The 25,082-nt window shown below is 37.4% G+C and overlaps 3 protein-coding genes across 3 annotated transcripts in view; 1 reads left to right on the top strand and 2 right to left on the bottom strand.

The window, feature by feature from the left end:
* The window catches only part of LOC145394339 (uncharacterized), a 44,577-nt gene extending 31,217 nt beyond the window's left edge, over positions 1–13,360 (top strand). Inside the window, exon 2 of the mRNA XM_080268216.1 lies at positions 13,297–13,360. Within this exon, the coding sequence (XP_080124342.1) occupies positions 13,297–13,360 (64 nt within the window). The remainder of the gene's footprint in view (positions 1–13,296) is intronic.
* Positions 1–25,082, bottom strand: part of ppan (Brix domain-containing protein peter pan) — a 293,924-nt gene that overhangs the window by 228,018 nt on the left and 40,824 nt on the right. The window lies entirely within an intron of this gene.
* Positions 14,785–25,082, bottom strand: part of LOC145394374 (calmodulin-lysine N-methyltransferase) — a 29,041-nt gene continuing 18,743 nt past the window's right edge. Inside the window, exons 4-9 of the mRNA XM_080268244.1 lie at positions 19,875–19,990; positions 19,131–19,246; positions 18,453–18,527; positions 15,794–15,986; positions 14,921–14,923; positions 14,785–14,862 (exon numbers count right to left, since the gene is read on the bottom strand). Coding sequence (XP_080124370.1) covers positions 14,785–14,862; positions 14,921–14,923; positions 15,794–15,986; positions 18,453–18,527; positions 19,131–19,246; positions 19,875–19,990 — 581 coding nt within the window. The remainder of the gene's footprint in view (positions 14,863–14,920; positions 14,924–15,793; positions 15,987–18,452; positions 18,528–19,130; positions 19,247–19,874; positions 19,991–25,082) is intronic.

Consider the following 25,082-nt stretch of genomic DNA (forward strand, 5'->3'; position numbering starts at 1 on the left):
GTTGTGGTGTGTGTAGGATATCTGGTTATACAAACATCCCTCAACCACTATATTCCCTAATGGGAGAATGATTGACTGAGGGAGGGGATCAACTGTAGGTTGCTGTCCACTGGGTCCTCATTTTAGATGAACCTGGCACTACAACTACTCTACTACCATTGTGATGATATAACAGTCTTGACACAACTTTGCCCCTGGACTTATCTGAACAGGATCCAAGTCAGGCAAAAACTGTTGCACCATTACAATAAACACAATTCCAGTATGAAAGTATATCCTTCTAATTAAAAAATACTTATTTTAGACTTAGCTTACTGTATCTTCATAGAACACACTCACCATATCTTCACAAAATACTATGTATCTACACAGGATACACTCATTATATCATTATGTGAATACTGTCAATGGAATGGAAGGTAATTTTTGTTTTCAAGATATAACCAGCAATTTTTGTTTAATTTTCAGCAAAGCAAGAAGAGTATGTCAGGATGATTAGTATAATACTGTATGCATATGCTATGTAAGATGCATCCACACTGCAGCAACATTATCAGTTACAGTACTGTATATGGTTGGAGACATTGTGGCCACTAACCAGTGTAGACTGTCAGTGTAACATCATATAGTATACCTAAAATGTTTCAAGCAATGTTAAAAAATCTGATATGCTGTTGTGGATCCAATGATTTGCTGATGATATGTGTGACTATTAATGTTAAGAACATTATTTGGATGGTCACAAACTGTTGTGTTCACTGTAATGTGAAAAATTGTTCAAAGTTTAAAACTGTCTCCCATGACAATGTGAAGCCAAGTAGACAGCTGTCACATTGAAAACCACGTACAACATGTTCCTACCATAACTGTATTAGTACCAACGTAAACTGTAGCAAACATTGTTGGCGACCTCTGCCAGGAATGTCTACATGGTATGGATTTGACTCTCAACTCTGATGATAACACTGTTGCCAGCATCTTACTAACAATGTGGCTGTTTGGTGTGGATGGACCCAAAAATAAACTAAACAGGAGTTCCAGCAAGAGCAGTTACAACAACCAAAATGCACTAAATTAAACAGCAAGTGAAAAGCAATAACGAATGCACTTAAGAAGCACACAGCTCAACTAAATGTAATTAAGAAGCACACAGTTCAACTAAATGCAATTAAGAAGCACACAGCTTAACTAAATGTAATTAAGAAGCACACAGCTCAACTAAATGTAATTAAGAAGCACACAGTTCAAAAATGTAATTAAGAAGCACACAGCTTAACTAAATGTAATTTAGAAACACACAGCTTAACTAAATGCAATCCACAGCACACACAGCAAAACAATATTAACAAAGAAAGTCATGGATAATGATATATATTAAAGGAAAGAAAGCAAACCAGCATGCATTAAAACTGAAAGGCAAGCAAGATACAAGAGTAAAATAATCAAGAATGAAAAAAATACAGCATACTGATGAAATGAGCATGAAATTCAAGCTACCATAAGAGAAGGTAAGCAACAACAGAAACTGCTGTACATACCAACCCTCCAGTAAGATAACATCGTTTTATATTCTACTCTTGTCATAGCCAAACTGAAGACCTCATGCTGAAGAGATCTGAAGAAATATCCAATAACTCCTTCAATTTAAAACCTCTTACATTTTATTATGGTTCAACAAGATGACTTCACGTTGCGGGATATACAGCGAGGGGTTAGTACAGCAGGTATTAAAGGACAATAAAGAAGACAAAACATCAGAAAAGATACAGCTATGGTGGAAGTAACTCTTCATACAGCAGTATAAATAGTGGTATATATGTTGTTACATCACCATCATTATCCCAACCCTAATTTCCAGCTAAGACATGGGGTGAGGTAAGGTTCAGGAACAAAATAACAAGAGTAACACGTATAAGGTACAAGTAATGACTTCCATCATATAACGGCAATCATTATTAGCACTATGCAACACAACCTCAATTTGTGCACAGATTGGCAACTGTAGTTATTTAGGAACTAAAGCCAATCTACTGTTAATTATACACATATGCAATTAAAGTGCAACCAGTATGAATGCCAAAGCTTACCGCTTGCTAATTATACACTGCAATCAAAGCGCAATAAGTATAAATGAATACTGAAGAAATAATTAATCAGCACAAAGGCTGCAATTGAACAGCATGGTATATCTTGACTTATCATTAACATACTGTATTAATATAAATGAAGCATATAAAAAAGAGAAAGAAAAAAACAGTACTTAAGAGCTTAAAAAACAGGCTGTTGTCAATAAAAAACAATAAAAGAATAGCACTACAAAGAAAAAATTACATACGTGCTTACTGTCAATAAAAGACTGCAACTGAATAGCACTAAAACTTGATAAACCTATTATATATGATATGTGTATTTGCTGTCAGTATAGCAAGCTGGTCTGAGATCCACTGGCTGCAGTCAAGTCTCCTCATTAGCAGAGAGAAAACTTAAGAATCTCACCTTATCTGTCCAAACATCAGTATAAAAAAACAACATAATTCTTATGTCAAGCTTAAGGGAGTGGCTGCTTGTACCTTTTTCTTTTTTCTTTTTTTTTCTTATAGTGTGTGTCATATGTCCATATTCTCATCAGTTAAAGGTAAACCCAAAATACCTCTCCCTAAGCAATTTATTTTACTTATTACACCTCATTACTATCCTCTCCCATGTTATATAAATCATTTTAATATAGCCATACTTCACATAAATAATGTACAAAAGGATATTAACCAGCCATATCCAAATATAAATACCTAAGAATTAGATGCCTGGGGGCCTCCTTAACTGACAAGAATATGAACCATGGTGACCAACTAACACATGCCTACTATGAGTGGACACTTTTACCATACAGAAGTGTAATTTACCGATCCAGAAGAGCATCTGGTCGGGTGAGCCATGGGACAGCAATTTTTATCAAAGAAGTTGAATCTTGAGGGTGTGAAGATGTGAGACCACACATATGGACAAAGCCTGCTTCTTCACCCACTCGAACTTCTGTGTCAATTGTGACTGAATGTACATCTATATCAGAGGCAGCTAAAAAAGGTTATGTATCCAACCCTCACAGGCTCCATATTGTGTTCTTGGATATATGAAAATCTCAGGAAGATATCACCGTCCCTTCTTAGATGAATCCGTGCTTCCAATAGGTCCTAACATTATGTCTACAGTTAACTATTCTACACAATGCATACGATTCTGCAGCAAAATCTAAGAATCTAAATTTTCCAGTTTATACTCTGCAAAATGGTAGTACAGAATTAACTACCTAACTTTTTTTGTCATCACAGTATACTAAAAACAAAACAGGCATGCATATCTCTCTAGCTGAGTAGTGATATTCATGCCTGACTGCAGCACAGTGCTCATGGCCTGCCTTTATTATGTGAGATCAAGTTTGCACTTTGTGGTAAAACAAAGAATAAATACATTTCATCAATAAAACAAATAATTAAATACACTGCAATAATAACACAAAAATCATAACTCATTAATAATGTAAAATTATTACATTTCATTGATACAACATACAGTTAAATTCATTTCATTAATAAAACATAATACATCCCATTAATAAAGCAAAATTTCAACATTTCATTAACAAAGCATGTAATACAATTAAATAATAAAACAAGTACATCTCAATAATAAAACTGAATTACAAAACTTCATTAATAAAACAATTAAAAATATTTCAACAATAACACATTAAATAATACATTAATAACAAAGAACTAATACATTTCATTTATAAAATATATACAATTAAAAACACTTCCATACTAATTAATACACTTCATTAATAAAACAGAATTACCAGTACTACATTTCATTTGTAAACTGTACTCAGCCACTGCTACAGAAAAATACAAGAATCGTTGGTTGCAGCCAGTGCACCATGGACGGGAAATTACTGTTGTCAAAGTAACTGTTGTGCAATTGTCATGAATGAACACCACAACATTACTTCAACCCTTCAGCCCAGTTACAGCATTTTCATTTTATTCTCCCAGCTACTTGACAATTTTATTCAGTTTAAGTGATACTTTTCATGCTGGAGGAGTTAAACATATCCTTAATTAATTTCTTCACTAGCAATAGTAGTAGTTCCAACTCCACACTCTTCTGAAACATAAACCCAGTGGACTGCAGGCTAAAGCTGCCCTTCTCCAGCAGTCCACCATCCCCATCCTCCTTTAAGGGGACAGGAAGCATGCTGATTAACATTTGTACATCCAGGCAATGAAGCTGCCTGGGAACATTAGTGGGACCAAATGAATGCATCCCTCTCCAACACCAATCCCTTCACCACTACAGCTGAATAAAATCATCTAGTTGGCAGCTTGATTAAAATGAAAAATACATCATCAAGCCATAAAGATTTGTGGCACAGTACTGCTCTGTTGAAATATTCTCTGACAATTGCACGTCTACAGAACTAACAGCACATAAAAAAACTAATTACGGCACAGGCAGTCCTCACTATAAGTTAAGAGTGCTTTACAAATACCACTACTGTCTCCATACAACTGATACTGTAATATGGAAGGAAACAATCAAATCAGCTCGATGGAATTCCTACAGGCGTCCTGTTTAATTTACTGGCAACCTGACCCCTTCAATCCAATGATGTACAATATTTCCTTTACTATATTCTTGCTATCTCTAGACAACATTGTACATGGGACATCTAGTAGTGAGGGTGTTAATGAAGGCTACTTCTAACCCTTCATGATGTACAAAATCACCTGGTAATAGCAAGAATTTCATCATCAATAGCATCAATATAATGTAATGTATGTCACCAAATGGAGGGAGTTTGAGGCAAAAAGAACACTGAAAAAAATATATATATAAAATAATAATAATAATAATAATAATTATAATAATAATAATAATATTAATAATAATAATCCATCCATCCATCATCCAATCCTACATTGCCCCATGAGGAGCGTAGGAGCCCGGGACTAGGCAGTTGGTCCCGACATTTAAGATGAGAGCGACCAGCCTCACTCATCCCTGAGTGGCATTACATGACCAATCAACCCCAACCACCCCTTGGATAGAATCCTTCACCGGCTCAATCCGACTGGAGTGCAATAAATACCCACTAAACCACCAGGAGCCAAAATTTGGTTGTATGGTTACCAACCAGCGTAGCAAATGGTTTCCTGGTGTACAGGAAACCATTTGGCTTGTCACTCAGTGTAGAGTCACCCACAGGCAGAAGGACGAGGAAAGAATGAAGGAAAGAAAGACAGAAGAGGGAGTGTAAAATCACCTGTAGGCAGAAGAACAAGGAAAAAATTAAGGAAAGACAGAAGAGGATGGAAGAAAAGAAGGATGGAGGAGAGGAACAGGCAGACACCTGACAGCAGCACTACACTGAGTGAGTGGATGGTGAGCACCCCCACCTACCACAAATAATTAGAATAATTATAATAATAATAATAATAATAATAATAATAATAATAATGAAAATAAAATAAATAAAGGCCCCTTATAATGAGGACTTACTGTGTGGATATCCTGGGGTGGAGGGTGGGTACTCTAATCACACAACTAAGGAAGGCTGAATGGATGGACAAGTGTCTGGCATCAGTTACATTAAGTGTCTTGTCTTACTCAAAAATGACACAATCCAAGGCCTAAATATGTTGCTTATAGGACCCAACATCACCTGAGTAAATAATATAATACATGCAAGTGACAAGAGAGGGGCTGTATATGGAGGGAGAAAGAGAGAGAGAGAAAAAAAACAGTATTCACTCAGTATTTCGGTTCAAGATTAAACTAGGTAAACCTTTCCATCCAATGATGCTTTTTTAGGTCAATCCTTGCTAACTTCAGAAAATTTGTTAACTGTGGAGACACCAGCTGTAGTGATGAGGTTAAATAGTCTCAATTAACCCCTTCACAATCTTAATTCTATTCCCAAGCTGAATAAAACAATTCAAAGTTAGCAAAAAAATGTCAGACATTCTATCAGTCCTCACTTAACAGTCTATGGTGTACACAGGCAAAATGCTACTTTCAGTGGGGCAGCTTTAAATGATACGTTTTTTGGTTCATAACTGACAAGTTAAAAATGTTAATTTCTGACTTCAAAGCAACTACAATATACTGTATAATGAAACACAGGCAACTTAATGTGAAGAATTGATGTTCATTTATCGATAGCTTAATAATATAACAACTTTCAATGACTTTTAATGAGGAATGATTTTATGTCATTGGACTGAAGGGATTACTTTCTTAACTGAAGCACAAAAAGTGAAACCAATAATCTGTACGAACCACAAACCACATGAACAACACACAACCTCGTCTTGTGGCAAATCACAGGAAGCTGGTTTAGTAATAATGTCCAGGAAAATTCTCAGGTGGGTCACTGAAAAGGCATCATTAACCTCTTTAGTCAGATGATGTGTTCTACTGGTTTAGTCTTGCTACCTCCAGCCAACTGCAATTAAGTCGGGAGAGAAATTTGCACTGGAGGGATGAGAAAACGCCTCCATTAACCCTATCAATGTGAGAGAGACTTCCTAATATAAAAACAATTGCCCTACAGGTACCAAAAATATATGAAGAACCTGCCATCTGACTAGAGGGGTTCAGTTCCTATCTGTCTGGGGTAAATACAGTCCAAATGCCACATAAAAATCTTACATCATATTGTCTACACAGGTACTGGGACACTGTTCATGCTGAATAATCTAATAAAGTAAAACAATAATACTGGACTGCCAACAAATATATAGTAAATACAAAAGAAGAAATTAAAACTGACTAGACTTTAACTAACAACCAATCCTTGAAGTTACTACAGACAGATATAATAAAATCTGCCCACCAACGGCATCATCAATTTTACAGTGAGAACTAACAACTTAATCCCTACAATAAATCAGCATACATTTTCACACACACTAAATAACAGGATGATCCATGTTGCCTGTCTGAAACAATATGGATAGTTCATCCACCTTTACTTGGCTGGGATTTCTGTCTGTCTGTGTGCAGCTTACTTACCATAGCTCCAACAGTTCAATATGACAATACTATGGCTCTACATCCTTTCTATAGTACAGTAACTCTTAGGGACAAGCACCACAGTCTATTATTAATCTCATTTTACAGCTGAACATTAAAAACGGAGAAATGTTACTGCAAGACCACGTTAAAGTGGAGAAAATGGCATATTGCCATTACTGTACATATATATATATAGTTAGTTGGTTAGTTAGTTAGCTGAAACCTGCCAACATTCCAAAAATGTTTTAACTCGAAGCTAGTTAAGATTTATACTTTCCAAAGCATTATTGTTTTCAGCCAATCCATTATATAATTCACACATTTGACATCATAATCCTCAGCAGATGTGTCAAAGAGATAGCACACAACACATGTACCTTTAAAGACCTCCTTTGCTGTTTCAATTCCAACACAGTGACTTTCTTACTCCCTCACAAACATAGAGCTCAAATCTTCACGTAATGGCAACATGGTTGTTTCTCATGGTTCAGTGAATCAGGCATGCCGCCAACAGGCATCTTAACTCCTTGATGTTAAAGGATGAATTTTCATTTTACTCTTATTATCTCCAGACAATCTGACACATATTAGGATAGACTTTTTGAACCGAAGGGGTTAAATTGGGGGCTCCTTAACACCTTCACTGCAAGACATCTCACCTATGCAGAATAAAACTGTCTGATGGTTACAATAACCACAAACTACAATGTGAAGGCATTAGCCCTCTGAATCTGATAACATACTGTATTTATAAATTCATTCTTGCTCCCTCCACATGATTTGACTCACCTAAGAAATCTAGCACTGATGCTGTTATTTTTTTTTTTTTAATGCTATGTCCCCTTTTTTCCATAAGGGCTAAGGCATTGCCCCTAGGTAGAGGACTTAGGCTTGGAGCCTGTAGCACTTTGTGACCAGATGCCATTCCTGATGTCTACCAGTGACCCTTGGGTGGACTTGACCCTTCGGCCAGAGCACAGCACTCTATCCTTATACGCACAAAATTGTCTTTCAACAGCAAGTATAAATGAGAATAAAATGTCACTGAAGCGAAGGGGGTTAACATACAACAGACAGACAGGTTCCATGAATCATCCTGACTGAAGATCTCATATTCTGATAGTATAATATAAACTGAAAACTTATCTAAATATTAAAGCATCATTATATACGACATACATGACTACTCTACATGAAATTTAATACAGTACAGTCCATGTTACTCTTCGTACGAACATTAAATTCACAGATTTTTATTTGTCAGTACAGTTTGGTATGTATACATGTGAGTCTTCAAAATTACTACTATCTGCTGCTTAAACTTCTGGCACCACAGTCTGCTAACAAATAAACTGAGATATATAAATATGAAATATATATATACATTACCATTTTTACAGTAACATACTGAATACAAAATGGGCAGATTTTTAATTTCAGATTCAATTCTAAAAACTGTCTTCTCAACAGAAAACAATAAGCAGTAACAATCTATGTTGTTCTTTTCTTCTGAAAAGTACACAAACACACCTGTATTCAGTCTGAAAAGCAAAGCAAGCCCAAGTCAAGGAGAAAAATAATAATAATAATAATAATTCAGATGTTTAAAACCATTCAAAGACATCTTCTGTCTTTTCTGTTTTGGTATTTAAGCTGTTTTCCAGATGGGCACATTTACATTCTGGTGCAAAAGGTAAGTGTAAATTGGATATTTCAGCTCTTTTGGTACTGTCTTACCGCTACAAAATTAGGTTACTCAGATACAATGGACACAGTGTACTTAAAGAATTGATTTTAAACAAATACACACCTCTGGCCATACTCTCATGGGCATCAGACCTTAGTACCTCTTCCTTGCTAATTCATATCTAACTGCAGTACATTAATATTCTTCCCTATGATATCTATGCAAACATCACTGATATTTAAAACAGTTAAAATACCATAAAAGAGAATACTAGTGTGCAATATGCAAAATAACTTGCTAAGGAAGAGATACAAGAGAATCTCTTAACCTGGCAATACAGCCCCTCGTCACTCACAAAAATACATAAGGGAAACACAATGCCAAATCAATAATGTTAAGAAATATGTACACATCAGAGGATACATTGAGTAATTAGCACCCATTGTGGTCTTGGAGTGGCTGGTTTCTACACAGCAGTGGTTCATTCTAAATCATCATCCTAGCCCTACTGCCTACTAAAAAGGAAAAATGGAGCAAGTTTTTACAGCTGGTATCCAGTTCTGAAGATTAGGCTTGGCCTGGTTCTGGCAATCCAGTTTGCAGTTTTTCATAAATCTTGCCCTATTTGGTTCCAGTGTTATCAATCCTGTAGGCCTGCTGGTTCCGGTTTAATCAATTTGGTAGGCTAACCGGTTCCAGTTTTATCACTGCTGTAGGCTAATTTCAGTCAAATTTGCCTGGTTCGTTTTATCAATCCTGTAGGTTAATTATACTCCAGTTTTATCAATCCTGTAGGTTAATTATACTCCAATTTTATCAATCCTGTAGGTTAATTATACTCTAGTTTTATCAATCCTGTAGGTTAATTATACTCCAGTTTTATCAATCATGTAGGCTAACCGAATTCAGTTCTACCAATCCTGTCAGCTAATTATAGTAATGTTTTTCCCAGTAATTAAATGCTATGGTAAAATTTTTTTCACATTCAAGCAATCATAGGGTGGCAGGTAAGTGAAAATAATGACTTCTTTACAAATCCATGAACAGTCTCACAATCCCGTAAGCTAATACCAGCAGATTTTGTTCTACTAACCCAGTACCCAGCTCTAAAAATGGGCAAAGGGTACTAAAAAAAATGGGTTGGGTTTACTCTAACAGCCATATTGTTAAAACTGAGTGGTCAAGGGAGTAAGGAGAGCCCATTAATTTCTGACAGTCATCTATACAGGGTGATTCACTACTTTGAGGCCCAAGAATAATTTCAATATCTTTGTTACTAACGAATCAACGTTTGTGAAATTGGGTACTCTACTTACTTTCTGCACTTCATTACAATTTATCCACAGTTACATCATTTAGAAAGTGGTCTTCTTCAGCATTTAAACATTACTGAGACCAATGTTCCAAACTAACAAATTTCTGGCATACCCAACTAACTTGGATGAAAGCACTTTCCCTAACAATGCTTTCTTTTAAACAGTGAAGTGTGTGAGGCTCGTTTTATAAATCCTTTTCCCTTATCACGAACCCTCAGTCAGGAAAAAAATCCTGAATTAACTCAGAAAATAAAAATTGTACTTTTAGACAATCAATTACACCATGATCACTGGCTCAGTGTAACTGACCAACTGATGCCCACTCAGCAATGTGCTGGTAGGAGGGAATCATTGAATTTCCAGCATATGACTCACTAGGTTCAAATGTCAGGGTGTTGCTCAACTGCGGCATATAACTGACACTGCCTTAAGACTGTAAGTAGTTTCATTATGTTCATAAGTAATATATATTGATACTATCTGGGGGTCTTAGAGTAGTCAATCACATTGTACAACAGCTGTAATTGGTAGTCATGATCACACTGCAGCCAACATTATAATAAACAGAAAAGATAAACACATTCTATGACAATTACATGCCTCAGAAATTACTGACAAAAACTCTAGGCTTGTCTACACCTTCAGACTCAGCTTTAGTAATAAGGTCCTAACATACTGTGGCAACTACACTATTTTTACTCTAACTTGGCCCAGATTTTCATCCTTTTGCAGCTTATTTCACACAGCTCAATATCAGAATAAGAAAATACTGTGGCTCTGCATCTTTTCCACAGCATCTCTTTGTGATCAGCATCTTATTCTAACCTTGATCTATTGTTACAACTCAGCATTTAACATGGAAGAGAGGGCAGCTTTAGGCCAAGTTAGAGAAAAAAAGGTATACAGTGCCAACCTAGGACAGCTTAAGGCCAGCTTTGTGAAATGAATTAACCACTCCTCTCCTTACAAATAAGCCACTTCTTACTGAATATCTAAAGCCTAATGGAGAAAAATGACCCTTGAAACATATATTCTACAGCTATATAATCTGACAATGTGACTAGTTCTAATATTCTTAATGATTGTCACAGCCTATGTGAAATATTTCTCTCACTAACTGCATGGATCACGGATGATTTTCGCTTCTAGTGTACAGACAAGGATGAAAAATTCACCTACTGCTCCACTACACCTACTTCACACTTAGGTCTTGTCCATTACTATACTTTCCTTCCTGATGCACTGTATCAAAGAGCATCATCCATGAGAAGAGAAGCAAATGAACTCCCTGCCAACTTCAAAACAACAGCCAGCAGAAGAAAATTAGATGTGAAATACTAGGTGAACTTTTATACCCAAATGTACAGCTGTGAGACATAGTTCCTACAACCTCTGACTCCTCTCCTCAGCTGAAAGGAAGTTGTCATCAGGACTTCATATCAAACAAAGACTTGGGTTACTCGTTTGAGGTTTTCTAGACTGTACAAGTAACAGCACCACCGTAAACTATTCCTCAGTAACTGGGAGAAGGAGGAGGAGGATGGACACGGTGAGGGATATGAAACAAAGGGAGGAAGAAAGAGGGGTGAAGAAAGATTAGAGAGGGAGGGAGAGGGAGAAAGGGGAAAATAATACTGTACAAGGTGAAAGGACTGGGAGACAGGAGAGAGAAAAGTTAATCCCAATGCACTCTATCAGAGGTTCAAACTACCACCTAACCAACTACTAACCATGTCCCTGTCTTCCTTCCAGCCAGTAGTAAGGGTGGAAGATGAGCAGAAACAATGTCTCATACATGTTAGTCTATGCTTACTGGATACGATCATCAAAATCTCTCCTGTGAGAACATTTTAACAGTGGTTAAAGCAGAGATATTCATAAAAACAGGCCACAGAGTAAGGTGCACTTTTTAACACTATATTATCTGTTTCCTCAGACAACCTTAACCCCTTCAAACTGACAACGTGTTTCTCTGTTTTATTCTTTCTCCAGATAATTTGGTTCAGCTTAAGGGAGGATTCTTAGAGTGAAGGGGTTACTGAAGGCTATATCTAACCTCTCCAGTTAAAGCAGACTCCTTAAGCTTATCATCTGGAAATAACCGGAATAAAACAATATACTGCAGTTTGTCCCAGAAGTGAAGGGGTTAACCTTGACTTGATTAAGACACAAATCCTGTAAAGGTTTAGGGTCAAGAGGTGATCACTGAACCAAACTTCCACTGGTCTGAGACATTTATGCCTGAGGGGAATATATACTGAAACTATCATCATCATTATCATCACTGACCTCCCTTTCCACCACAGGATGATATTACTGGGACTAAAACACACAACACAACATGTACTGCACTCCCCTGGCAATTCTCGCGTTGACAGAACGGCTCAGTCTGCTGATGTGGGTGTGAAAGTGGGCTATTCATGCATGTTGAAATGATGTAGCCAGACACCAGTTACATTTACTTACTATACATGTACTGGTACCAAAATTAGCAGTTCTCTCTCTCTCTCTCTCTTTATATGGGACACGAGATTTATTATTCTACTACATATACAGTACCAACAATCAGTATTTTTTTTTTAATAATTATGTAAGGTAGTCAATGGTAATACTGACTAAGATGTGTCCATAACACTCATGAACAAGTATGGGGGGTGCAATACATGGACTACTCCTTATGACACAGAGGCCTAAACTTAAGGAAACTATTATGAAGGGATTTTGAGGCATTCTAGTGTCACATGTCAGGCCCAGTGGAAGGTATGTGCAGTGGGATGCTACCTATGTATTGGGTTTCTCATGCAAGGGGGGAAAACAAATCAGCAAATCCAGCTGGACATAAAACTGTGGCTAACTCATCTCATCAGATATACTGTATTTCCTGTGCAGAGACTGGCTTGACTGAAAACCTCAGAGCACCTTGAGTCATCATTAAAAAATAAGATAACTGTCCAGCACTAGAAAGACTCTTTAAATATTAATCTACAGTACTACAATATAAATAACAATGCCTATATAGTACTGGTAGGACTTGAGATTTTCATTTACTGTCTCTGATGTCAACAATGAATGCACCGCTTACCTTATATACAGGATGGTTCGTATATAACGCTCCTAGTCCACTCCACCAGGTGATTTCTTTTGTGTTGCAGGGATGACTCAGTAAGAGTTATCAATGTCTATCCTGCATCATTTATTCAATTCCTGCTCCCACAGCCACACCCACACCCACACCAAAAGACTGAGCCATCTCCACAACACAGATGACACCATCACATGAGTTTGTAATGGAGTGCTATTTACAAACCACCGTGGAGTGCTATTGATGGACCACCGTGGAGTGCTATTTATGGACCACCGTGGAGTGCTATTTATGGACCACCGTGGAGTGCTATTTATGGACCACCATGCATATGTCTTATGGTATTTTCATTACCACAAATATACCCCTCCAATTTGTATAGAAATGTCAGCAACTGGCTAGGTTTAACCTTTTTGTGGCATATGTTTAAGTTTACTCTTTCTACCACCAGACAAGTTTTACTACACTTAGGAGGGACATCAAGTTGTGAAAGGGGTTAATGAAGGCTATATCTATCCCTTCCAATTCAAGGTCTCTCCTAAGTTGATAAATCCATCCGGAAGAACTACAGCAAAATATAAACTAAAAAATATGTCATCAAAGTGAAGGGGTTAAGTTCTACAATGTAAATATATATGTAATTAGCCTGTAAGCACCTCCATCTTACAAAAATTTTCAGCCCTGACTTGTCTTTTGTATGAAGAAACTACTTTAATGTATCTACATACATGTCTAAGCTCCTCATTATGAAAATACAACTCATTTCTTGACAATTAATTAAGAACACTTCCTTAAGATATTTCTGAGGCAAACATGGCATTCCTGTATCAATAATTCAGATTTAAGGCCCATACAACTGCAGCAGGTGATGGCACAGCAGTCTTTGAAATTCATGTACCCCAATGAACCTGGGTAGTCTTTTTTTGTCATATTCATGCCATCTCCTGATCAGTTTATTCACCTTCGGAGAGACTTTCAAATACGAGGGGTGAGATATAGTCTTAATACGCCCCTCCAGCATGAAAGGTTTTTCCGAAGTCTTTCATAAGCTGAATAAAATCGTCTGGTAGCTGCATGAATACCTAAAGAAAGGCTGTCACCCAGGTTCATGGGACAAAATGCTCTAAAATGTGACAGCCTACATTTTTTTTCATGTCAAGAAAAACCAAATGACATTCCATATGATCAGATATGCAAATTCAAGAATACTGGATGAAAACCAGCAACTGTCACTACTTCATTAACAAATTTATAACTCCCTGAGGTGCAGTTAAGGTACCCACTGGCTGGGGTGATTCAAACAGCATAGCACCTCTCTCAAAAACAATTTCCAAAATAAAAGCACCATTTCAAACAACTGTACAAATCACAAAGATACAGCCATATGGAATAAGACAGGATGGAATGATTATATCAAGCCTTCTCTGCGGTTATCTTCACACCGTAGAACTTTACTTACATCTGAATAACTGATATCACCCCAAACCTCGATGTGGATGAAGAAGGACTGGCTGTTACTGCTGTCTTATCACTGCTCAGGTGCACAAAACTGGTGCTAGTTATTAAAAAAATAAAAAAGAAATAAAAAGAAATACCCTTAGACCTGCTCTGCGGTAGGAAGCTCAATTGGTCCCAAGTTTCTGAAGGATCATAAGCAGTGGGAAATGAAGGTTCTCGCTGTAGTGTGGGTCCAGTGCACTCTGTAGACAAGAGAAGAAGGGAGAGGTACACTGAGCATCAAAAGTCTAGTCACCTCACCTGCTTCTTTCTCCACTGACTTAAAAAATAATCAGTCTTGTAAATCCACGGCAACCAACACTGATGACTTTATTTAGCTACGGACCAATGTCATCAGCACAGACCAGGGTTGTGGGGTCGATAATAATATTTCCCGACTCCTGACTCCCGACTTCGACTAAGTATATATATACTGTACTAATAATATGGCACATAGGCATGATGCAGGTAAATGAATAATATGCAAGAATTTTAACAGATGCAACTCTTACATCTATATTTTAAATTCTCTACTTATAAGGGTTGCAAAACAAATAAACCATCATACATGGTTGTAAAATAAACTGAATAAAGTACTCAAAAGATATGACTCATACCATTTCAGAACCAAAAAGCTCGAAGTCAGAGTCTTGGGAATTTTACTGACTCTGACTCCAACCAAAAACAGACGACTCCACGACTCCGACTCTACTCCACAACCCTGGTGCAGACAGCTGCAGTTTTATGAGCCTGATTTTCTATGTCCATGGCGACAGAAGCAGGGCAGGTGACAGGACTTTTGGTGCTGACTGTTCAAATAATAAAGCCCTGTAGGGTACTTAGAGGTTACACATGAGCCAAGAACAAAAACGTGAACCTAGCTGAAAATGTCAGAAGATCAAAATACACCTGGGCAAAAATTGCAAAGCAGACTACCTGCACCTCTTCAATCTTCCACTTTTCCCTCCACACATACAATACTTCTTTCTATGCTTTACTGTCTAGGTAGTAACAAGATTTTTAGCCTCTGCTAAAGCTTATGAATTATGGTACTGAAGATGGAGCTGTAAAAGTGAGATATTACAGTGCAAGAATTACTTGGTATGAGGTGTGTCAAAGTAAGCATCCTCTTACCTTGCTAACATGCTGATGCACCACCTTATCATACTCTGTGATCACAGCCACCCTAAAGTAAGGGCGACAGAGAGCAGCGAAGGCATGGAAGGTGCCAGAACGTGCAGGCGCCACCACCAGGGCCGTCCCGCCTGGCACCAACACCGACACCAATGTGCGCACCAAGCTCTCGCGACCCTCATCAAAGAACAGGCTGTTGCAAAAATAAATAGGGTCACAGACAGTCAACATATGGCTGGGGTGCAGGCCAGCAACGGAAGAGATATAATTAACCCTTTCATTACAAAACAATATACAATAATACAGTGCTTACAAATTCTTCACATACAATCACAGCATGTTTAATTCCCTAAGAGTATATATTATTAGTTATTGGAGGTTACTTAGTGGTAGGTGGGGGCACTCACCATCCACTCACTCAATGTAGTGCTGCTCTCGGGTGCCTGTCCTTTCCTCTCTTCCTTCCTTCTTTCCTTTTCCTTCTGTCTGCAGGTAACTCTACACTGAGTGGCAAGCCAATTGCTTTCCTGTACACCAGGAAACCATTTATTATGCCGGGTGGTAACCATATAACCAAATGATGGCATCTGGTGGTTTAGTGGGTATTTAAGGTGCTCCAATTGGATTGAGCCAGTGCAGGTTTATATCCAAGGGATGGTTGGGGTTGATTGCTCATGTAATGCCACTTAGGGATGAGTGAGGCTGGTCACTCTCATCTTAAATGTCAGGACCAACTTGCCTAATCCCGGGCTCATATGCTCGTCATGGGGCAACACTGGATTACATAATGAATGAATGAATGAATACAGGAGGTACCTGTACTTTCTTAAGGCTGAGCATAAAAAGGAAAGGTGGTTCACATAAAAATTTCAAAATGACATCTTGAAGGAGAAATATTCACTAGTCTTGGCTACTTATTTTACTTCCAGTCAAGCTGGTCATAAGAACTACAAAAATTACATCACAATACAGTGAGCCCTTATTGTAATTTATTATTCTTTTACACTATTTTTTGCAGGCAAGTCCACAGTAAATAAATAAATAAATAAATAAAGTTCCACAGCTACCAACTAAACACATTTGATTTATCAGTTTCCTTCAAATTAAAAGAACTAACTGTAGAAAAAATTTGATGATATATTGGAGCACATCCCTGACTTAAAAAAAAAAAAAGACTGTCTGTATTAGAACCACATAAAGTGAAATTTACCTTCCTAAAAAGAGTGCCTATTAATGTCCACAATGCTGAACAAACACATGTAACATGCATAAACAGCAGTGCATGTCATACTATTCTTTAATACAGTGAAGGCTTCTAATAAAAGCAAACAAGTGGTACACCTGGATTATTAACAGACTGGCAAAGTTGCTATGATACACAACAGCTCACCAGCAGCAAAACACATGGTGAACCAATCACCTCTTTAGTAAAACATTTGCACATAACACAGTGCAGTCAATACAGTATGAGGTTCGTTGACAAGTGGGAAGAATTGAGCTGTGGAGAGATTCATGCAAGGAAGATATGGCTAAACAAAGACATAACTGTAGGGGGAGGTTGGGTTTCCTGATCACATAATGCCACTCAGAGGCAAGTGGGGGCTGGTCACCTTTGCCTTACATGTCAGGACTGACTAGCCTCACCCTGGGCTTCAATGCTCCTGTTTATAAAGGACAAACTGGGGCTGAATGGTGAATGAATGGTATATAACATTACCCCCAAAATATGCACAAAAATTGGGTCTGAATTTTCTTTAATCAAAACAATGATGCAATGCAGAGACTATGATTTTTTGTTTCAACAGCTTTGTGATAACACATAAAATACAAATAGCTGCTAAAAATTTTTGGTATGGGGAAGGAAGGACAATAGTTTAGCAAGTTGGTGTGAAATGAAGGTGCAAAACAGTGAACTTCAAGATCACACAGACATTATATTTTACATTAAAAGCTAGTACAGTACAGTTACAAGACAACAGACAGTGATAAAACAGCAACAGCAACGACTTCAGACAGACAACATGAAAACACACACACATAAACAACCATGTATAGCAACTGTTACCATGCAGTGCCTGTAATTTTAAAAAGCATACTGTATATTCATAAACAAAAAGAAAAGCATTCCAGCCAAGTCTACAACAGTCCTGTATTCATTTGGAAAAAAATATGAATTTATGTCAACAGCAGCAGTCACAACGGCAAGGCAACACCAACCGTGGTTCTGAGATTATAGCAAATCTATGCTGAACTTCAAATTTTCCATTAAACCTGAACTATGCTCACCAGTACATTATGTAAGTTACATCTGACAAAATAACATCAAGATTTTATCATCAAGTGCATGACTGCCAGTCATTCTGACTCAAGCATCTCCAAATAAATGAATCATGATTCAGGAACTAATGTTTGAATTTCTTTGGAAGGAAAAATACAGTACAACGTGTTTCCAACCTCTGATACCTTCCTTTTGTCATTAAAAAAAAAAAAAAAAAAAATCTATTAAACAGGTACCTGCTATATATGGAAGTCATTCTCAGCTGAGTGAAGTCAATGCAGTGAAAATCAGAAAATTAAGTTTAGCATAGACCTGATAACCTCATCCCCTGGTGGTGGTGATACAGACCACCACCACCTGCAGCCATGACGTGTGACCTACCAATCCGCACACATTGCCACATCCACCTTGCCCTGTAGAGAGGCCATCTCCTCCTCCATACCCCACCGCAGCACTCTGTAAATAATATTACCATATGGCTCCCCTCTTCCTACTTTCAACTTTACATCCCCTTGCTTTTCTACTACAGTACTGGTTATGTCTTTATATACTTAAGAAGAGGAAGGATGGTAGGTACCGGGTACATATAAAAAAAGGGAGGGGGGAGAGAGAGAGAGAGAGAGACAAACAGACAGACAGACAGAAAAGAAACACTCTACATACTAAATTAATGAGAAGCACATGTCATTTTAACTAAGCTGTTATTCATCTTGAATTAAAAATAACATCTGGAAGGGAAATGGAAGATAAGCTGAAATAACTCCCAACATAAAAGTATAAAGTGAAACGAAAGAATTGCGTAATCATATCACTGAAGCATCCATACTTGTATCTCATATGAGCAACACCTACTTGAGAAGGAAATATTATGAACTGGAGGGGTCAGACAAATTTCCTTAATCCTAGTGCTACCAAATGTCTCTCCCTAAGCTGAATGAATTGGTAACAGTGATAATAATAATACAAAATATCACTAAAACTGAAGGGGTGAAGTGATGATTGAGAAAACTGATCTAATTCACTCCAGGTTTAATACTGCAGCAGCATCCATATACTAACCTACAAGAGGGTTGGACAGGGAGTGTGTTGTGCTGGAGTGCACGCTTCACATTACTCACAGAGAGAGCATTACCATCAGTCAGCACCATCTGAGAGGGAACACCACTGGCGGCAACCTGTAACACACACTCGCATTATTATTGTGCAGTACAGTACAAACTCTCAAATCCAAAATGACTGGTTCCAAAGACTTTATGGAAAATGAAATATTTTGGAAAGTAGAATCATAATGGTAACTGTGAATATCATGTAAAAAATAGCCTACAGTACCATGAACAGTAAATGAAGTAAAGTACCTTATACTAGTGCCTTATCATCTGTTGTTAGCCAGGGTAATTATTGAGAGTGGTTGACTGATTGCATTAAAAAGATCATGGCAATGTAACAAGGGCAGTCATTGCCACCGTATAACACGAATGAATGCGGAACAAGGACAAATTATATTCTGCACATATATCCTGTACAGCGTGGTCCATCAACAGCGCTCCACTAGAAACTCACCTGGCAGTAACTTATGTGTTGATGGGACAGTTCACTCTGCTGGTGAGGGAGGAAATGAATGAATGATGCAGGATGGACACCGATAACACTGACTGAACCATTCCCACGACACACAAGAAATCACCCAGTGGAGTGAAAGTGGAGCATTATACAATACATGGGCCAACCTGTACATCACATTATAATAAATAAAACCATTAAAAATAATCATCTAAAATTATTCACTGAGGAAGGGTAACTAACCATCATGCCTGCCAGACAAGTCATGCCACCACCCAGCTCCAGCACCACCTTGCCCTCGAAGATGTTCAGGTTGCCAAGGCAGTAGTAAGTCAGCATCTCCTCCGACGGCCATATACCTGTTGTCAATAGGGGGGAGTGGCTTGTTTATACCACTGATACCGATCTTCAGCATTATGATGAAGCAGATCATAAGTTTAACCCCTTCAATCCTATGATGTAATTTTTAAGCAAATCTCCATTGTATCTACCTATTTATTTGTTTACTTATTTATTCATTTTTGTTACCACAAGACAATTTTAATCATCTTAAGGTAAACCTTTCAATCTGGATGGGTTGGGCTGAGCCTCCATTGACCACATCACAACAAGACATCTTCTCAATGCTGAATCAAACTGACATCATCATGCCGAAGAGGTTCACCTCTTCGATGTGATGGCGTCTTCTCTATTTCATTCTTGTCATCGAAGAATGGTGTTATTCAGGAGCCACCTCACTGTCATGGGAACAGGCACAGTTCTAACCCTTCAATCCAAGGACATATTATCTACTCTAATCTTGCTATCACCAGATGACTTTATTCACCTTAGGATAGAACTTTCGAACTGGAGGGGTTAGATATAGTCTTCATTACACCCTTAAGTACTAGAGGTCTGTCCTATGTTTATTATAATTGTCTGGTGGCAGCAAGAATCAAATATAAAAACATGCCATCAGATTCATGGAGTTAACCTCTACACCATGTGAAATCTAAACTGAATACAGTACCATATCTGAGAGTAACACAAATAAAATATAAAATCCATCACAATACTGAAGGGGTTAAATATATGTTTATGTGAGCAACGATATGTGCATGACAGTAAATTTAAGAGCTGTATACAAGGAGACTGCTGGCTTGCAAGGGAGTATTTATAATAGATTACACATTATAACCAAATGGAAACTGCACTACTTTTAATATAATGCTTGCATGGATCAAAATTTAATCATTTTCCCAAATATTATTTACACAAAGGACAAAGATATGCATTTAATGGAAATTAATAGTTATTATGGCTATAAATACAGAAACATTACTAAATGAATTAATGAAGAGATTTATGTATTGTACAAGATTAAACAATAACATACCTACAAATACTTGCACAAGGGTGGGCAGCTGTGTGTTTATACAGAACAAAAATTTAAACTCATACTTACACTGCTAAGGTACTGTATATACAACAGTGCTACAAGTACAGTATACAGCACACTGATGCTTACATGTACATATCCACAAATGGTAAACCCTTTAAACTTTTTCTGTCTGTGTTTTCCCACCAAAAATTTGAATTACTAGCTTCAGAACATTGATTTTTTTAATTCTTATAACATATGATTTTACCAGGCTTGAGAGAGACCCTTTGCATTCTGAAAAATAAAAAATAAAAATCATATATTTCTAATATATTCCAAATACATCTAATGAACAATGAAAGTACTAACAGAGCCAAAGTAGCCATCCTATGGTTGAACATTCAAATTCTGGCAGGAAAAGCAGATGTTTAATGATGCCAACAACAGTTTCATGGCTAATAGAGTGCAAACAATTCCCAGTCTAAGTATCACAAGATAAGTATAATATTAGGTTGGAAAAACAGTCTTGAAATATGTAAACTGGAAAAAGCATACCAAAGTAAACCCCACAAGGTACTGTACCATCTGCATAAGGCTGGACAATCATAATAATCTTAACCTTTACATTTATGCACTGTATAAAGTATGCTGTTATCATCTTGGAAGAGGAGTTTCAGCAATCTTCCTTAGTTGATGTAATAAGTTTAGAAAACATTGATTTATAAGCCCACTGGAATGTACTGCCCAGCAGCTAATTCCCTTCCTGAGCATATCTGATGATTTTACTGTGCTTATAGGGGATCTCTCTAAGTGATGGGATTAAAAGAGCAATAAATGAAATTCAGAGCCATAAGTGGCTCATAATGGAAGAAATGTACTGTATTTATACTGACACAGAGTGTGCTTAATGAGTAAATAACAGTTCCAGTCCGTCTTCTCCCAAAGGTTTTTCACTTTACCTTAAAGACATTTCTTTTGTAGCCTGTTTCCAGTAGCTCAATGGCAGAATAAGACAATACTATACCTCTGCACTTTTTCATGACAAGCATCATATTCTTGTTTTGACAGCTCAGTATTCAAGATGGAAAGATGGCAATTATTATGCCTAGTAAGAGTGAATAAGGTAAAATTATGCTGAAAATAATACATCCTCAAAATATATACTGTACAACAGTTTTAAAGTATAATTCTTTCCTTTAAGCAATTCATGGAACTGTGAAACAAAATTAGTCAATCTGCCACTAATATCAAGACTGCCTGCAGGTGGTTACAGTGAAAAGTCTATTTCCAATGTTGAATTATTAACACTGGGGTTTATTACAAACCATGAAATTAAAATTGACAAACTAATTTTTGTCACTGGGCCATTCGGTATTTCAAAACTGACAGAGCAAAAGTGTACCAAAGCTCCTGATTCCAGAGTCACCTGTGGAACAGCTGTGACCATTAAATGTAATTAGCCTGAATCCCACAAAAAACAGCATTCAGCAGAGGGTTGTTGTTGCTTAACTCCAATCAGTCTGGCTGAAAAGACTTGCCAACCACAGGTAAGTAACTGCTTTTATGGGCCCAGCCTTCAGGTACAGAACAGTACATACACCATGCAGAGAACTGGCACCCACTTGTGGTAGACAATGCCTCATCAGGGGCAGACACGAGCCCTTCCCCACAGTGAGGTGCAAGGAAATACTGTAGGGGGAAGTTTGGTTCCCAGGTAAATGGCACAGCTGCCTCACTCCATCCTGGGTACACATGACCACCATATGAAGGTTCCTCATCAGCAGTGAGAGAATCCAAACATACTTTTAACTCACTGCAAGCTTCGCAAATGACTGTAAGAAACAAGAGGCTTACCAGCACCATCATCTTTCATTTTAATCCCTTGAATTTAGGTGGTCTTTTTCAATTTACTCTTGCTATTACTGGATTATTTCATTCAACTCAGGAAAAGCCTCTCATACTGAAGGGGCTTATTAAGCAAGAATAATATGAATAATATGAAAGAGATATCTTCAGGCTCAATGGGTTACGAATATGACACTTAGACCTGAAAACTGAGTATCTTATTGCACCTTCCTTGACCCACCTCGCGTCAGAAAGAGAAGACCAGTGGCACAGCATACACAACAGTATGGTGTTCTGTTTCTGAGCCACAGCAAGGTATTGTTAACCCCTCCAGTCCAGTGACCTTTTTTTTATTTCATTCATGCTGCCTCCAGATGGCTTTATTTAGTTTAGGAAAAGCCTGTTGTACTGAATGGATGAAAGAAGGCTTTATTCATTCCCTCCAGTTGGGGGAGAGAAAAAAAAAAAAAAAAAACTCTCTAAGCTAAGCAAAACAGTTTGGAGACAGCAAGAGAAAATGAAAAACAAGTCATTGGACTGACAGGGTTAATTCTAGTTTATAATATACTGTACCGTTCTGTACACTCATCACAATTCACACCCGTTCACACCAACACATACTCCCTCACTATAATTCCACCACCTGTGACTATAATCCTTTGCAAATGAGAATTAAAGTTACAGGCGATGAAGTTAATAGTGAAAGATACAGGCATGTGTAGAAAGGTATCACCATAGTCATGACAGGGTGTTGCTCTACTTTGAAATGGACTATACTGTAAATGAAACACACAATCATTGTCCTTTATCAAACAGCACCATGCCTTGAAGTACTTTAATAGGTTACTCAGAACAATTATGGAGAGTTACAGGAAATAAATACTTTTAAATTATATTCTTTCTACCATCAAACAATTTTAGTTAGATTTGGCATTTTAGTTAAATTAACAGACACAGTGAAGAGGTTAGTAATAATCTCCACTACTCCCTTCAATTTACTTAGGGCTTTGGAATTCTATTTCTGCAACAAACAAAACAATTTTATTCACTTTAGGAGAAACTCTCATAGTGAAACTTTTAAAATCTTACCCCTTTCCGCCCAATGATGCATTTCTCACTTTACACAGGTTGCCACAAAACAATTGAATTCAACTTCAAAAGGAACTCTAACAACAATGGAGCTAATGAAGGTGACGTGAGGAGCTCCACGGAGTAACTCTGAATGTGCCAAAATCAACATTAAAAAAACAATGAACAGAACAAGGAATTATGGGCACAAGGCAGGTTCTGAGTTTTCTCCACAAAGCACTTCATATTATTTTCATGATGCTGCTCCGTGGAGGAATTCCGAGGGCACCAAGGGGGGGGGGGGGGAAGTCTGTCTAACCTCAAAAAAATTTTTGTCTAACCTACATTTTCTTAGCTTATCGAGTCTGGCAGGGTCGGAGATCCTTCACAGAGTGCCTCATATCTAATTCCTCTAGTTTGATAAGTCTCTCCTAAGCTGAACAAAGTCATCTCAAGGTAGCAAGACTGATATGAAAAATATATTGTCAGAATGAAGGGGTCAAGCATAACGACACTAATCAATGATTAGTGGTTAACACGCAACAAAAATTATTTACTGTCAAGTCTTAATATCAGTTACTTCACACAGAAGTACAGCAGAGAAAAGCTCATGATCTGTATTCTCATGGCCTTAGGAAGTTCCATATCACCTCTTCCTTGCCAGTTTACTTCTCCATGTGGCACATTGCTTTTCTCTCATGCAGCAAATTCTTGTCATACAGGGAACCCCAAGAGACATGGGCATTATTAAGAGAAATGATAGATGAGAGAACTCTAAATAAAAAATACTATATCAATATGTATTCAAATCTTAACTATTAGGATGCTTCAGTTACAGATGTCTTTATAAGTGACAATGATCTCACTCACAAATTACCCATTATCAGTAACAGTAGCTACATAACAGTCATGATTTGCACTCATGCTGTTACATTACTTTTTACTCAGCTTTCCCTCACCGATCATTTCCTGGATTTATGCCCTTTCTCCCCAGGACACCCTGTATAAAGGGGATGTGTTCCAAAGAACTGTATCAACTTTTCCTTTAAGACTAGACACTTGTATGGCAAATTGGAGAAAGTTGTCTAATCAATTTTATGGGCAGCAGTGAAACATTAATGGGCAATTTTTTTGCAATTTAAGATGGATTTTTATAAAATAAACAATAAGAAATAAAT

Source organism: Coenobita brevimanus, chromosome 27 (assembly GCF_032717465.1).
Source record: "Coenobita brevimanus isolate Jiangsu-jjx chromosome 27, ASM3271746v2, whole genome shotgun sequence".
In the NCBI taxonomy this organism is placed as follows: domain Eukaryota; kingdom Metazoa; phylum Arthropoda; class Malacostraca; order Decapoda; family Coenobitidae; genus Coenobita; species Coenobita brevimanus.